The sequence below is a fragment of the Carassius auratus genome, linkage group LG30F (genome assembly GCF_003368295.1).
Source record: "Carassius auratus strain Wakin linkage group LG30F, ASM336829v1, whole genome shotgun sequence".
In the NCBI taxonomy this organism is placed as follows: domain Eukaryota; kingdom Metazoa; phylum Chordata; class Actinopteri; order Cypriniformes; family Cyprinidae; genus Carassius; species Carassius auratus.
In genome coordinates, this window is record NC_039294.1 from 1,490,940 (window position 1) to 1,507,101 (window position 16,162).

The 16,162-nt window shown below is 35.2% G+C and overlaps 2 protein-coding genes across 3 annotated transcripts in view; both read right to left on the reverse strand.

The window, feature by feature from the left end:
- pxna (paxillin a) overlaps nucleotides 1-5,091 on the reverse strand; it is a 33,178-nt gene extending 28,087 nt beyond the window's left edge. Inside the window, exon 1 of one of the 2 annotated variants that reach the window (XM_026240534.1) lies at nucleotides 4,939-5,091. In XM_026240534.1, the coding sequence (XP_026096319.1) occupies nucleotides 4,939-4,951 (13 nt within the window). In that variant the 5' untranslated portion in view covers nucleotides 4,952-5,091. The remainder of the gene's footprint in view (nucleotides 1-4,938) is intronic. The other variant, XM_026240537.1, reaches the window with a different exon arrangement.
- A 4,062-nt stretch (nucleotides 5,092-9,153) lies between these two features.
- crybb3 (crystallin, beta B3) lies at nucleotides 9,154-16,097 on the reverse strand. Its single transcript, XM_026240408.1, has 6 exons — nucleotides 16,013-16,097; nucleotides 15,084-15,166; nucleotides 13,898-14,016; nucleotides 12,412-12,544; nucleotides 12,180-12,322; nucleotides 9,154-9,547 (listed from the first exon to the last, which is right to left on the reverse strand). Exons 2-6 carry the CDS (start codon nucleotides 15,156-15,158, stop codon nucleotides 9,298-9,300), a joined length of 720 nt encoding a protein of 239 aa, XP_026096193.1. The 5' UTR covers nucleotides 15,159-15,166; nucleotides 16,013-16,097; the 3' UTR covers nucleotides 9,154-9,297.
- Nucleotides 16,098-16,162: the final 65 nt, after the last annotated feature.

Sequence of the window (16,162 nt, forward strand, 5' to 3'; positions counted from 1 at the left end):
TTTCTTTTGCTGCTGTATCTTCATTTTTAGGCCCCATATGATTCAGTTCCAGAGATACTGGAATCTTAAAGGGATAGTTCACCCAAAAATGAAAATGATGTCATTAATTACTCACCCTCATGTTGTTCCAAACCCGTGAGACCTCCGTTCATCTTCAGAACACAGTTTAAGATATTTTAGTTTTAGTCCGAGAGCTTTCAGTCCCTCCATTGAAACTGTGTGTACGGTCTACTGTCCATGTCCAGGAAGGTAAGAAAAACATCATCAAAGTAGTCCATGTGACATCAGAGGGTCAGTTAGAATTTTTTGGAAGTATCGAAAATACATTTTGGTCCAAAAAAATAACAAAAACTATGACTTAATTCAGCATTGTCTTCTCTTCTGTGTCTGTTGTGAGATTACAAAACATTCTATTTAACCGGTTCTTCTTAGTGAACCAGTTGAATCAGTTCACCAAATCGAAACGGTTCGCTACTCCAATTTAACTTTTTTAATGTGGCTGATACTTCCTCTGAGTTCAAACAAACCAATATCCCGGAGTAATTCAATTACTCAAACAGTACACTGACTGAACTGCTGTGAAGAGAGAACTGAAGATTAACACCAAGCCGAGCCAGATAATGAACAACAAACTGACTGGTTCTCGGGACAAGAACCGGTTGCATCGGTTTTCAGATCATGTAGTAATGAGAATTTTGGTTCTTTCGTACAGTTCGATTCAATAAACTGGTTGAAAAAAAAAAACGGTTCACCAGTTCTTTTGCGCTCGACGTAATGATGTCATTGGCGATGATTGCCCTTGATTCAAGCATTCAGTTTACTCACGCTCATAACATTAGCACAGAATCAGTTCAGAATCAATTACCAAAAGAATCAGTTTGGTTCAGACGCTCTGTGTGTAAGTAGGGCTGGGTACCGAACTTCGATGCCTTTATGGTATCGAACGAAAAACTTAGATACTATGAGTAGCGAAAAATTATTATTCTTTTTTTTTTTTTTTGCCAAGCGGCTGTGTCTGTGTGAGCTTGTAGCATACGTGCATGTAAGGACCTAAATTCGCCGTGATTGGCTGTCCACCACCACGTGACGGGGAGGATTTCTGAAGATACTCGCAGCCACACAACACAAGTGTAGTGGTCTACTCCATTGCGTATCTTGAAACACGCCCCCTTTCACATTGTCTAAAAAACAGAGAGAGAGAGAGGCAGATTCATCCGGTACAGCGAATTTCTCTAAGCAGCAGGGCAGTGTATAAGTTTACTTAAAACATAACCGAATGTGTTTACGAGAATACTTGCAGACACAATTATTTTGATATAATTGTGTGTGTATGTGTTCATAGTTACAATACGCGAAAGATTAATTCATTACCTGTACGCGCATTGTCTGAAATGCTGCTCGAGCGTGTGCTTTGAATGAGTGAACGCAAGCTCCGAATAAGCGCGAATTATGTAAAACGTTTGAATCAGCAATATTTAGAAATAAGTGCAAACGATCGGCTACGATCCGTTTTACCCCCTCAAGCGAGTGAACAACGCAAATTTGTGAAACACTGGTTTCCACACTGGTTTCGTTAAACAAAATAAATAATTATTTTAAAAGATCGACTCAAAAGAATCATCGGTTCACTAATCGGGGCATGAAATTACCGAGCCAAAGATTATCTATTATTGAACATCTTGAATGAATAAAGACTTCAAGTTCATCTGTAAAGCACATAAAGCTATCCTTTGAGTTTATAAACTTCTATTTCATGCATGATTCGTATGGATCTGTTAACTGAATGCAAAGTGTGAGTTCAAGTAGAATGTTTGTGTCTTGATGAGCATGCATCGCTCACTAGGAGTCACTAAATTAACTTTTTTTTTTTTTTCAACGGAGGATCAGTTGCCCTATTGGTTAAAATCCCCAAACTGATTACTTAAATATTAAATTAATAAATGACATCAAAACAGGGGCGTGTGGGTGGCTGCTGTGGGCCAGAAAGTCCAGGGCAACTTTTTGGTCCCAGTCCACCCCTGAATGGTGCACCCCTATCCAAAAAGCACAACCAGTTGTATTAATAATGTTATCCTTAGTGTGAAATGTTACCAGAATTTGTTTTAATTAAGGTGAAAAATAAAAGTTTTGTGTTTAATGTATTTGTGTTGATGTTGAAATGGATTTTAAAACATAGTGTATCGAAAAAAGTATCGTTAGGAACCGGTATCGAAACTGAAGTATCAAAATTGGCACCGGATTGAAAGATTTTGAACAATACCCAGCCCTATGTGTAAGTCTGCTTCACACTGAATCACACATGCGCAGTATCATCAGCTCCTCGGTTCTCGAATCGGACGCGTCCGACAGAAACAGTTCTTGACTCGAGAACGAGTCAATCTTTTGTTCTTTATCTGGCTCGCCGTTCATCTTCAGTTCTCTCTTCACAGCAGTTCAGTCAGTGTACTGTTTGAGTAAATGAATTACTCCGGGATATTGGTTTGTTTTAACTCAGAGGGAGTGTCAGCCACATTAAAAAGTTAACAGCTTAAGTCATTTGTGGATTAATGCTCATTGGAGATGCGAACCGTTTCAAATGATTGAGTTCGATTTGGTGAACTGGTTCAAGAAAATCTGGTCACATCGAGTGATTCGTTCGCGAACCGGATATCCCTACACTGTAGTGTTTTGAACTCACTCACGACAGACCCGGAAGAGAAGACAATGCTTAAAAAAGTCATAGTTTTTGCTATTTTTGAACCAAAATGTATTTTTCCGAGGCTTCAACAAATTCTAACTGACCCTCTGATGTCACATGGACTACTTTGAAGATGTTTTTCTTACCTTTCTGGACATGGACAGTATACCATACACACAGCTTCAATGGAGGGACTGAGAGCTCTCGACTAAATCTAAAATATCTTAAACTGTGTTACAAAGATAAACGGAGATCTTACGGGTTTGGAACGACATGAGGGTGAGTCATTAATGACATATTTTTCATCTTTGGGTGAACTATCCCTTTAATGTGACTTCATGAGTAAATTATTAAATTGTACACATTAACAAACCCCAACATTTTTGCCAGGGAAGTTTCTGAAACCTGGATTGCCAGAGAAAGACCCAAAAGTATAATCAAGTTTCAGCAAAGTCAAGCAATGAAAAGTCACTTGAGATGACCGAGTTTAGACAGCTCCGGTGCTCAGTAAGAGAACAGACGAGACAGACACTAAAGCACTGTCGGGATGACACATATCACTGCTAAAGATAGGCTTGTGTGTTTGAAAGACTGAAGCTTTGCCCAGCGTCTTGACTCATTTCATGAAAAGAATTCTTTCTGTCTAAAATCACATGACGATTAGCTCATGCAAGACTCTTTATTGCAATACGACACCCAAACCTGCTCGAGTGAAACACACTGGACATAAGACAATAGCTACAGTACATCTACATGCAATAAAAAGTTTTTGTGTAAAAACCTCAATCTGAAAATTTCTGTTTGATTAAAAATGACAGTGGTGCAGAGCTTAAATAGCAGAATAAGAAATGCATCAGACTAGTTTTCATCAGCCTAAATGTTGAGCCATGTTAAGAACACAATACATAGGCTACTTCTGCTGAGTTATGAATTATGGTCTGATGCATTTCATAATTCAACAATGGCTCTCTGGCATTCCTTCTAGCTATGATAACAATCTCAATATACATGCTTTATGCAAGACTGTCCTAACATACACCAGTCTAATCTGATGTGTAAAGTTGAAGTACAACACTAAATACATGTTAACTGGTTTACTAGCAGAAATTCACTTTACAGACAATATTCATTTTCAATGGCAACTTTTACATTTCTGAGTCCATTTTTCCATTTATCGCCCATAAATGTCAAACTTATTCCTTTCAAACTATTTTCTAACAAAGTGAACTAAAGGCAACACTTGACAAGCCTAGATAAAAAAGTAATTAAATTAGTCAAAAAGATTCACCAAATAGATCAAAAAAAAAAAAAAAAGAAAAAAGGAATGCACCATATCTAAGGCCATTTTGTTCTTTTAATTTGGCCATTTTAGCCGCCAGTCCTGGTTCATCTCTGACCCTGCTCCCACAATCATTTCTCAACTCTATGAGCTAAACAAATGCTAGTAATCCGTCCTCGAAAATAACTTTACTAAACAACATGTCACTCATGAAGACTCCACTCAACAGCCTCAAGGCAGTAATACTGAGATGAGCTAGATTAGGCTGCAGCTCATTTTCTCATTGCCCTGGGCAACAAGTCAACAAGTTACAACACCAAGCTGAAGATTATGGGATCAACTGTCTTACAGTACGCCACCACTATTTAATTTCCAACATTAACATCTAGTTTTGAAACAAAAGTATCCTGGCAACTCATGTGTGCCGATTCCTGCAGTAAATTTAATGGAATCACATGCACACTTTCAAAACCAACAGAAAGTGTAGATGCGTATTTGTGAAGTTTTTTATGTCGGGTGCAAAATGACACATTGTTGCTTTGTTGACACATTGCAGAAGCTGCACTAAAAATCAACCAGACGGGAACTAAGCATAATAATTAACAACAAAACAATGCTCTGCACTTCTGCATTTAAGGACAAATATAATGCTCAAAGCGGTTTTGCGCTAGTACGGGTCTGATATTAATCAAGGGTAGCCGCTGTAAAGAATGAATCGATCGGAGAACTGCACTGCAGCATCAACACACAACACCAAAACAGCTGGAATACAAGAATCTAGCGCGTGAGAGAGAGCAGCTCTAAACAGGCGTCCAGCGGCGCGAGCGTGCGTTTTCCAGCGTGTTGCTGCAGTAGCGCTGACGTTGGCAGCGGCTCCGCGCTCCATCCGCTTCTACAGCGTCAATCCGACGCTTCTAGCGTCGCGTTAAACTTCTTCTTTAGCGATGATCCGATGTCAAACGTCAAAGCGGCTCGTACTCACCTAAGTCGTCCATGTTTCGCGGTGGTTCTGACTCGGGAATGGGAGTAGGAGCCCGTGATTTACCGCGCAGCGTTGTTTCGTGTCCCGTGCGCGCTCCGCAATCGCACGCGGAGAAGTTTTTAACTAAAGTGCACGAGCTGCGTGAGCCCGAGGTGAGTCGAGCACGCGCAGCGCTCGCTCACTGACCTACTGTACAAAGAGGGATTGGGAAAAGCGTACAAAACTATGAAAAGATGACATAATTATAGCAAACACATAATAACCCAAAATATACAAATAATTATAACTGGTGCTAACATTTAATTTGACAGGCCAGCTATTTGTTCACACACCACATGTTTACTTATCTAAATGGGGACATTCCATAGGCGTAATGGTTTTATACTGTACAAACGGTATATTCTATCGCCTTCCTCCAACCCTAAACCTAAACCTACCCCTTACAGATTTCTTTACTTTATTTTGATACCAGTTTTACACAAACTCTCTCTCTCTCTCTCTCTCTCTCTCTCTCTCTCTCTCTCTCTCTCTCTCTCACACACACACACACACACACGCACACACATTTAATTTAGATAATATTAACAACTATAATAATGACTGCTAATGTTTAATTTATAATGAGAATATAAGCATAAAATATTACTTGTATTATGCAATATAATATTTAGCCTAAGTATGAATGAAATTCTAAAAGTTTAAAAGTATTTTTGGCTATTGCTATAAATATACCCCAGAGACTTGAGACTGGTTTTGTGCTCCAGGGTCACATATTATTACCTTAGATATAAGAATGTAATTAGTCCTTAATAAATATTACAATACAATAATAATGGGTGCTAACAGTTAATTTTATAATAAAAATATTCAAACAATACATGGTTATAAATTCATATACATAACATGTAAAAAAAAATAACATTCCATTTTTCAATAATATATAAATACTACAGTAAAATAATTTAACAAGTAATACAACAACTACTATTGGTGCTAATATTTATTGTAACAATGCAATTATTAAAATTATGATCACAATACTAAAAAATACATCCAAACTGATTATTATCTCAAACATCATTTGATTGAAGTTATGCATTTATTAATAGTATCTGCATGAAGTCATGGCAATCGTATGCGTTTGATGAAGCAGTTGTGTGAAGCTGTCTTTGCTTTCCCGTGTGTTTAGCTCTGTTAGTCAGCATTAATAGCATACACATGAAATCTCATGCAATGCCTCGTCAACTTATACATTACACAGTAATCAAGTCTTCAGAGGCCGCACTGTTCTTATGGTCAATCATCCAGTGCACAGTTACACAAATGACAACATTATACGGTGAACATCAGACTGTTCTGTTGTGTTGAGGGTGAAGACTGTGTGTGTTGGTGTGTGTGGCTCCGTTGTGGGGAGCTGCTGGCTATCATTAGACACTGGGATGTCCCATGTTTCAACAGCTGTGAACAGGCTGCTGAAAGCTTCAGGCTCTTTGGGAATCCACTGAACACACTCTAAATTCACACGTTCATGTCTATAGTGAAGTGAGCGGCGGTCGCAGCACTGCAGGGGAACTGCGAGAGGAATGGAAGGACATCTGTGTTTACCATGGGCTATTCCTGCTCTCCAAAACAAGCACACTTCAGCACTGAATTAATGCAGGATTTACTACTTATTATTACAGTAACTGCTTTCTTTAATGCAATTCATTCTTCATTTAATCAAGCATCTTTGATCTGGAAAAAATAATATATGTCTAAAAATATTCAAAAGGTTTTAGGGTGAGTAGGATTATTAATATTATTATTTTTTTTTTAATGATTACTTTTATTTACCAGGGGTGCATTCAATTCATCAAAGGTGACAGTAAATACATCTGTAATATTACAAACCATTTCTATTTTGTTTAAATGCTGTTCTTTTGAACTTTTTATTCTCAGTTTCCACAAAAATATGAAGCAAACAAGACTTTCAAAAACACACTCTTTCACCATCTTTCACACTTCTCTTTTTCATTATTTCAACAGGCTAACATAAAATTGGATTCAGAACGTAAAAGAAAGAAAGAAAGAAAGAAAGAAAAATATATATTACTGAATGACATCTGACAAGAAAATACTATTTCAGGTTTTTTTCTACTTCAAAATTTCAGTTTCTTTGTAATTATTTGTGAAATTTACTAGCAATTTCGGAATAAAAAAGTGAATTCTTAAAAACAGCTTGTTTTAACAATAATTATAAATATAAATAATTCAAAAATAATTTGTACAAAAAAATAATTCAATTAAAAATAGCAGTTAATTTTTTTTTTAAATGATTATTAGTGGTTGAAAATTATGATTAAATAATCATAAAAATTAAATAAAAATAATTAAAAATTAATTAGTACAAAAAAATAATTAAATTAAAAATAGCAGTTAAAAATAATGTGTAAAAAATCATAAAAATGAAGCTGGTTAAGTAACTAATGCTTTAGTCACATGTTAGATTTTTATCAGTAATTATCTATTGCACAATAATGTGAGATTCACAGTATCTTGCAAAATATTTCGACATCTGCAGTACAGTGATTATATCAGAGTTTCCTCACCAAAATCTGCCCGCAGTGTAGTTTGGAGAGGCACAGAAAGGCCTATGTCTGGTTTGGTACAACCTCATCAATATGTTTTGCAGAAAGACTCCAATAACGGCCTAGACACTTCTACACATGCACAGCAAAGACCTGAAGCAGAAGACACGTTCTAATTACATCAAATTGTGTGTTATGATTTAAAACACCAGGAAATTTAATAATTTCACAACTGCTGAAGCCATCTGAAACATTTTGAGCACCAGAGCGCAGCTGACTGGCTTCACAAAAACATCTACACAATGGTCCGTATCAATGTGAACGACAAGAAAGAAGACGAGAAACAAACAAATGAACAATTTGATTGCAAACAGCTTTGATTGCTCATGGCTTGAATTAAACATGCCTGGTTTCAATAATAAGACCTTCAAATATACTGTAAAAATAATATTTTTAAAAGTTGTAAAAAAACAAGCAAACAAATAAAGATTATCAGAGTATGTATATATATATATATATATATATATATATATATACACACACAGAAGTGAAGTTAATTTCTGAGTGAAAATCTATTCAAAGTAAATCCTAAACAGTTTTTCAGTGTCTAAAAGAGAACAATTTATTCGTTATAACGATAATTTAATAATAATAATAATAATTAGAAACATAATTTAAAAATAATCATCATTAATTAAAACTAATAATAAAAATAGCAAACAATAATTAAATTAAAAATAAGTACCAAAGAATAATAATGCAATTAACAAAATTATTAGCAGTTAAAAGATTAATGAAAAATAATTAGTAAAAACAGTTATTCAAATAAAAACATAATCAGCAGTTAAAATAATCAGGTAAAGTTCTTACAAAATCAATAATAAACCAATAATTATTATTATTACTATTAATAACAATAAAATAAAAATGATTACTACTACTATATAACTACTAAAATAATAATTAAATTATTTAAAAATATATTTAAAACATAATAATTCAATGGAATTATTTAAATTAATTAAATTATAATTGTATATATTTAACACTGGCAGTTAAGAGTTATAAATAATTATAAAAATAATTAGTTTAAACTAAACCGAAGCTGCTTTAGTTGATCACTAATCTGCAAAATTCAAGACTTCATAATTATCTGTTGCACAATAATGTGAGATTCACAGCTGCTTGCAAAATATTTAGGCAGTTCAACATCTACAGTGATGATATCAGAGTTTAGAGTCACATCTGTGTTTTCTTTCCCAAAATCTGCCTGTTTGGCGGGGCATAGATAGGTCTAGTCTGGTTTGGTAACCCCATCGGTATTCCATGGATAGGTGATTTAGACCAGAAGTGGAAGCTTGCCATATTTTTTCATCACCATTCACGACAAGCCCAGCCCTGGCCTGCCCACATCAGACCAGAGTTATTTCACTATACTTGTGAGTTTTGGAGGAGACAGGGAAGACATAAAGAGGATGAAAGGAATAAACATTCAAATAGAAAACAGTTCTTTTGAATTGTAATAATATTTAACATTATCACTGATTTTACTGCATTTTACATTTTTACTGTATCAGATTAGTGTTATTTTCAGTGTTGTATCAGTCTAGCAGTAAAAACAATCTAATCAGACACGAGCCAAAAGAGAGAGATCAAGGCATGGGGCAGAGGCCTTTATTTCCAATGATAGACACACAAGAGGCAAGACAGTCACTTTTGCTTTCGAGGTTTCTTCGTGTTGCTCTGAGCAGGCGCAGGGCAGAGGTCACCGGCAGGGTCTGGCTGTTCTCCTTCAGCTGCTGGCAGCCGTGGCGGATGGGGCAGCGGGAACAGGAGCGGGAGCAGGGACGGGGGCTGGATTGGGTTTGGGAGCCGGGTCGGGGGCGGTGAAACAGCCCCGTTTGTGCCACTGCATGTCCCGCACACGCCGAATGGACTGCAGCTGTGGTTCTGTTGCTCCCCAGTCGTTCCAGTGTTTGTATTCGCCGTGTTCAAACACGAACTGACGCCCGCGGTAGCCTGGGTACATGTAGCCCACCCACCTGAGGAGAGAGTTTGGAGTTCGGAAACAATGTCAGAAAACATTAAGTACATTTTAGGATGTCTACACTCTTAAAAATAAAGGAAGCTTCCGCAGCGATGTTTCCCAAAGAACCATTCACTGATCAGTTCTTAAAAGAACCCCTTTTTTTCTTAGTGTGAAGAGCTTTCTTTGTAATCGAGAGAACCTTTTTTCATTATAAAGAACCTTTTGTGCAATGGAAAGATTCCATGGATGTTAAAGGGGGGGGTGAAATGCTTGTTTTCACTCAATATCCTGTTAATCTTGAGTACCTATAGAGTAGTACTGCATCCTTCATAACTCCAAAAAGTCTTTAGTTTTATTATATTCATAAGAGAAAGATAGTCTGTACCAATTTTTCCGGGAAAAACACGAGCGGCTGGAGGCGTGACGTGTGGGCGGAGCTAAAGAATCACGAGCGCCAGTAGGCTTTTGTGTTGAGAGCGTTTGGAAGCTGTGACATTACCGTGAGGAAAAACCATCATCCAAAACAAACCATGGCTAACAGTCAGATTCAGCCGTTTATTTATGATCCAGAATCAGATCCCGAGGCTGAAATTTAACAAGAGCAGCATCAGCAACGACGTCTCTATGTGGTATGTACTGAAACTGTATATATTTGCTTAGCGGTTTGGGAAAATGACTAAGTTCCACTTTATATCGTTTTTTTTTTTTTTTTTTTTAGCTGTACATGTGGAAAGTGCAGTTTGATGACAGCATCGCATGTTGTTTACTTGATGTGCTTACGCGCCGATTGCTAAGTTAACAACACAGAGATATTTGAAGCAGTTTTACTCACCGCCTGCGGTTCCAACACACGATCGTGACCCTTTTTCGTTGGGACTGCATTATCCTTAAGAAATAAACGATGTGCACATCTGGCGTCAAACTGGGCCTTGTTTGTAAAACAAGCATCTTCGAAATGCAGGGAACAAACACAAACACTTGCACAACTCCGTTGATGCTCTGTAAAAATAAACTCCATCCACTGGTCCCTTAATGCTGTTTTTTTTTTTTTTTGTAATCTGTGCAGGGTTGTCTTGCCCTGGCAACCAAAAACACACTTTTTTTTGTGACAATTCGTTCTCTCGCTCTGATCAGTGAATGTCTCAGTGCTCTGCTCTACGGGAGCGCGCGCTCTTCCGGCAGAAGTGTCCTCAGGACCCATATAAGGAAATTCCGCTCAATCTAACGTCACACAGAGCCATACTCGAAAAAAAACTTTCTGAAACGTGACAAACCGGAAGAAGTATTTTTGGAACAGAAATACTCCTTCAAACGTACAACTTAATTTTTAATTAACTTTGTCCATGTTTAGCATGGGAATCCTCTTTAACAGTGTAAAAAACTCAGTATGCATGAAATAGCATTTCACCCCCCCTTTAAAGGTTCTTCATGCAGCCAAAACGACAATAAAATAACCTTTGTTTTTACAAGTGTGAACTTTTGATGAACTTTTAAGTAATAATTGAATTTAAGATATCTATACATGAATACAGATTAATTTGGAAGACACTAGAGTCAGCATGAAATAGCATCACAGTCCAGTTTACTTTTGCCACGTGAAACAAACTATTCAACAAGAAAAAATAAATAAATAAAGATAATAGAAATGGATTGCTTTGTTGGTTTACTTGCCATACTAAATACTGAAACTTTTTTTCATAAAAAGAAAGAATATTTAACAAACAAACAAACAAACAAAAACTTGTTTTTATGATTGGATAAAGTAGCCATTTTTGGGGGGATTGACTCTTTTTTACTTTTTTTATCGTCCTTTATTTGTAATTATTGATGTAACCTTTATTAAATGTATACTTACTAATCACTTTTTGTTAACATTTTCAATGATATTTTATTGCTGTATTTCCTTTTCATATATTTCCTTCTATTTATATTCTATATTCTTATGTTATATTAAAATTTTAGTTAAAGGTTTATTACTATATTTGATATTTTTAGTCATTTTTACTTTTGTATGTTTTTATTATTATTATTATTAAAGTTAAAGTTTTTATTTTTGGTTATCTTACTTCAATCTAAACAAAAAATGAGAAATGTTGCCTTGGGAAATAGCTGAAATAAAATAATACATTTTAAATAATAATAAAAAAAATTCTATGCACATTCTGTTGTTATTTTAAGCATTTTGTTAGTGGTTATAGTTGTAATTTTAGTTACCAGTAGAGAACCAGTAAATCATGGTGCCAAGAACACAAAGATATTAATACTAAAATCAGTTTGTGCTGTTTAATATTTTTGTGGTGTCAGAGATTATTTGATAAATAGAATGAACATCATTTGATTGAAATAGACATCTTTTAATTCTAAATGTCTTTACTGTCACTTTTGATCAATTTAATGCATCCTTGCTGACTAAAATAATTTGTTTCCTTTGAAAAATATTTTTCTTTCAAATAACATTTACTGATGTACCATGCACAAGACCAGATGTGTTAAGGACTCAAACAGTGACTTCAAACATATACAGACTGTCTGTAATCAGGACTGAAACAAAGATCAAGACCATCTTGAAAAATCAAGGTTCATGAGTTAAAGGTCTTTGTACGAGAGCAGCATGAAAGCGATTTCAAACAAACTCTCAAACTCACGTTCCGTTGACAGCTTTGGCACTGGCCACTCGGTCCTGGAAGCCATGGACCCACAAGCTGGGAATGTCATCATCCACGATTTCCATCTTTCTCCCGGCAAAGCTACAGTTCTCGAACAGATGTAGTTTGTGGTCGGCGCTGTCCTGGTAATGGAGCGTATACACGAGACTCAATGGGTCGTGACAGAAGAGCAGATCTTTAAGCAGGTGTGCGGGGTGAACGTGTCTCTCACCACTCTCAGAGGTCTCATGGACAGGAGGAGGGAGCTGCTCTGGCTGTTGGTCCAGGTGGACCAGCGAGGATATTCTCCCTTCTCCAAAACAAACTGCTCTCCCAGAAAGCCCTTCTGCTCAAAGGCGACCCATCTAGAACAAGATCATTAGGACCAGGACGGATTAATGGATGATTCCTTTTGATCAAAGCAGGGACTTTACAAACGTTTTTGTCATCTGAATCCCTTTGAACATACCCTAGTAAAAAAGTAATTTTAAATACATTTATTTTTTATTAAGTATACAGTATACATATTTACTGACATATTGCTAGAGGCTTACTAACATAAAAAATTCTAATTAAACTTTATTTGGACTGCTACTTGTTGACATTGCACATAACTTAATATTAAACTTAAAATGTGTTTTAATGTCTCTATTGATAAGGATTGTATGAACTTAGAAAATTATTGGTCTAGATCTACTTAAAGTATACTTAAGCCTTAGCACAAATAAAATATATTTTTTAGTATATATTTAGTTGAACTTTAGCACTATTAAAGTGCATTCAGCACAAAATTAGTCGGTCCAATTTAGCAGAGTATACTAAAAGTACAACTGCAGGGGATTTTTATTGAGAACATAAATATGAAAATGTATTTGTATTATACTTTGCAAAAATAAATGTATTTCAAATACATGTAAAGAAAATAAATTCTGTATTTTTAAGTTAATATTTCAGCAATAATAATAACACTGAGGTCAACAAATAAAATAATTCAAAATAGTTGTTAAACTTTTTGACTCGAAGGCCACCTATATAATATAACATAACAATAACAGAACTATATCTAAATTACATTCAGAAACTAGCTGTAATTTATGTTTTAGGTTAAATAGATAAAGCACAATTTATTTTGTGCTTGCAGAGGTTTTCAAAACAGGATGTTCTATACAAATATTATAGAGGGGAAAAATAAATATAATTTAATCTTTACATATTGATTGTATTTTTGCAAAAAAAAATTCAGTTAGATTGTTTTAATGTAGTATTAATTATTATATTATATTATATTATATTATATTATATTATATTATATTATATTATATTATATTATATTATATTATATTATATTATATTATATTATATTATATTATATTATATTATATTATATTATATTTGGCATAAAGAAACCCACCCGGTTAATTGGAAACCTGAGATTCTGAAGAGAAAAATATTTTAGTTTTTGTATACTAAGAAAGAAAGGTCTGGTTGAGAAGCACTGATATACAGTAAGTAGTCCATTGAGTTGTACTGTATGTTATAATTTGCTATCTTTTGTGTACAAAACTTACTGAAAACCTTCTCTTTTTCTCCTTCTCCTTTCTCCTAAATCCAATTTGAACATACTCAGACTTTTGCTTTCAAGACCAGTCGAAACATTCTTCATTGAGTCTTTTGTGGTTGTAGATAATGTGGTTTGACAGAACAGAGCATGTACTCACGGGCAAGACTCAACTATGATTGATCCAACTTTTTCCAAGTTCTTCTCAGTCAAGTCCTTGCATTCTGCTGACAGCTCGACCTTTTTTCCACGGAAGTTCTCGAATTCAAACAGTGAGGCCTGTTAATACGATTCGACATATTCTGAGTCGTAAACTGGCTGGGTTTCACTCATGTAAGACGAGCAGAATTTCTGTGTAAGTCATTTGTAAAATCATTTATGTGAATTGTCACATTCATTTTAAAGAAAGAACTTTACTCTTGTTTCCCATAGACAGCAATGACATTAAATGAAGAACAAATGAAGACATTTGATGTTCAGAATTTTCTCCTCAAGAAGTAACCCCTACATGTGTCTCCTCTATTAAGTAAGAAGAGTTTTCAACAGTGTCTCAAACTGTGTAGTCTCAGTATACAAGGAATAGAAAATGTTCTCACCCTCAGGCCATCCAAGATGTAGATGAGTTTGTTTCTTTGTTTCAAAAGTTTGGAGAAATGTAGCATTGCATTACTTGCTCACCAATGGATCCTACACAGTGAATGGGTGCCATCAGAATGAGAGTCAAAAAAGCTGATGAAAAACTGTAATCCACAAGTACACAATACATCCAACATCACAATAATCAAGTTACGTGAAGAGGAAAACTGTGTGTTTATAAGAAATATACATTTTTAACTTTAAACTGTCTCTCCTGGCCACAATACTCCAAAGTCCATAATCCATAATAATTAGTGCCAGATCTGTGCAGATTTCTCTCCTGATTCAGACAAGATGACGTTTTCATAAAAAAAAGTATAATTATAGGGAAAGAGGATTCATATTTTTAAAATGGTTTGAAATGAAAAACATCACAATGATGGATTTGTAGTGGATGACTTGTGGATTATTGGGATGTTTTAATCAGCTGTTTGGACTCTCATTCTGACGGCACCCATTCACTGCAGAGCTTCCTTTGGTGAGCGAGTGATGGAATGCTACTTTTCTCCAAATTTGTTCTGATGAAGAAACAAACTCATCTATATTTTGGATGGCCTGAGGGTGAGTTAGTTTTCGTTGTGTCTTTTAAAGCAAGTTGTAGTTGATAATTAAACAAAACACTGAAAATTCATTTAGTCTCATGCTATAAAAGTGTTTCCTCTGGGCTTTTTGACTGTGCAAAATAACTGTATGAATGAGTGCATTTGGACCTTGTAAACTGCTCCTGCTCCTCCTTGGCTCTTCCCAGTGACTTGCTGATCTGGGACTCCGTGCAGATCCGACATCTCTCCACCTGTCTAACACACAAACACACACACATCAGAGATGGGGAAAAGCCATTCTGAACAGGGTCACACACCAGCCATTGCTGTGTGAGTGCTAACATATGTTAATAAATTCAATTAAATGTTAAACTAAAAGAAAAAAGGAGATTTAATCTAAAGTGAATGGCCACAAAACTAATTTGGATGCTTATAAATACATGAATATTATTGCGTTTAATAGCAAAATTCATATAAAAAAAGAGGCATTTATTTTAAAGTAGGATGCATAATTATGCAAAATATTTATAACTGATATGATCATTATTATTATTATTATGTTTTTTTACAAAACACAACCCAAAATTAAACAGATAAACATATTCCTTAAACAACAATTTATACAACTGAAGCATAAAAATAAACATTATTTAAATGACTGAAAAACATTCAAAGGAAACACCAATTAAAACAAGCTTATAATGTTCATTATTGTAACATCATGTATATATATATATATATATATATATATATATATATATATATATATATATATATATATATATTGCATGTAAAAATGCTCTTGGTAGTATAGGGGAAAAACTAAACAAAACAAAAAGCAATGACTGAAAAAAACTTCAGAAGGGACACTGAAAATAGCCTATGCTCATCATCATACACACACACACACACACACACACACATATATATATTAATGTATAGGACAACCACAACAAAACAAAACGAAACAATTTCACTACATTAGGTCTCCAGTTAATCCTCAAATAGATTTCTATGAAAATTATATTTAGTTAATTTTTTTTTATTTTTTTTTGTCAGCACACATTAAAATCAGATGAAGCTGAACGCATCTTTACCTGTTTCTCTAGTCCTTCACCTTCAGCAGTTCTCACCCCTCCACTCTCTCTCAGTGTGTGTGTGTGTGTGTGTGTGTGTGTGTGTATGATAGTGTGTGTGAGGAGTGTTTATGGAGGTGAGGGTGTGCAGGGCGAGTAGAGGGGACCCGG

Excerpts from the sequence above, each read along its gene's own strand:
- crybb3 (XM_026240408.1), bottom strand. The coding sequence starts at position 15,158 with ATGTCGGATCTGCACGGAGTCCCAGATCAGCAAGTCACTGGGAAGAGC. Across the intron at positions 14,017-15,083 it reads GAGCAGGAGCAGTTTACAAG|GCCTCACTGTTTGAATTCGA; the intron begins GTCCAAATGCAC and ends TCGTATTAACAG. Across the intron at positions 12,545-13,897 it reads ATCATAGTTGAGTCTTGCCC|ATGGGTCGCCTTTGAGCAGA; the intron begins GTGAGTACATGC and ends ATCTTGTTCTAG.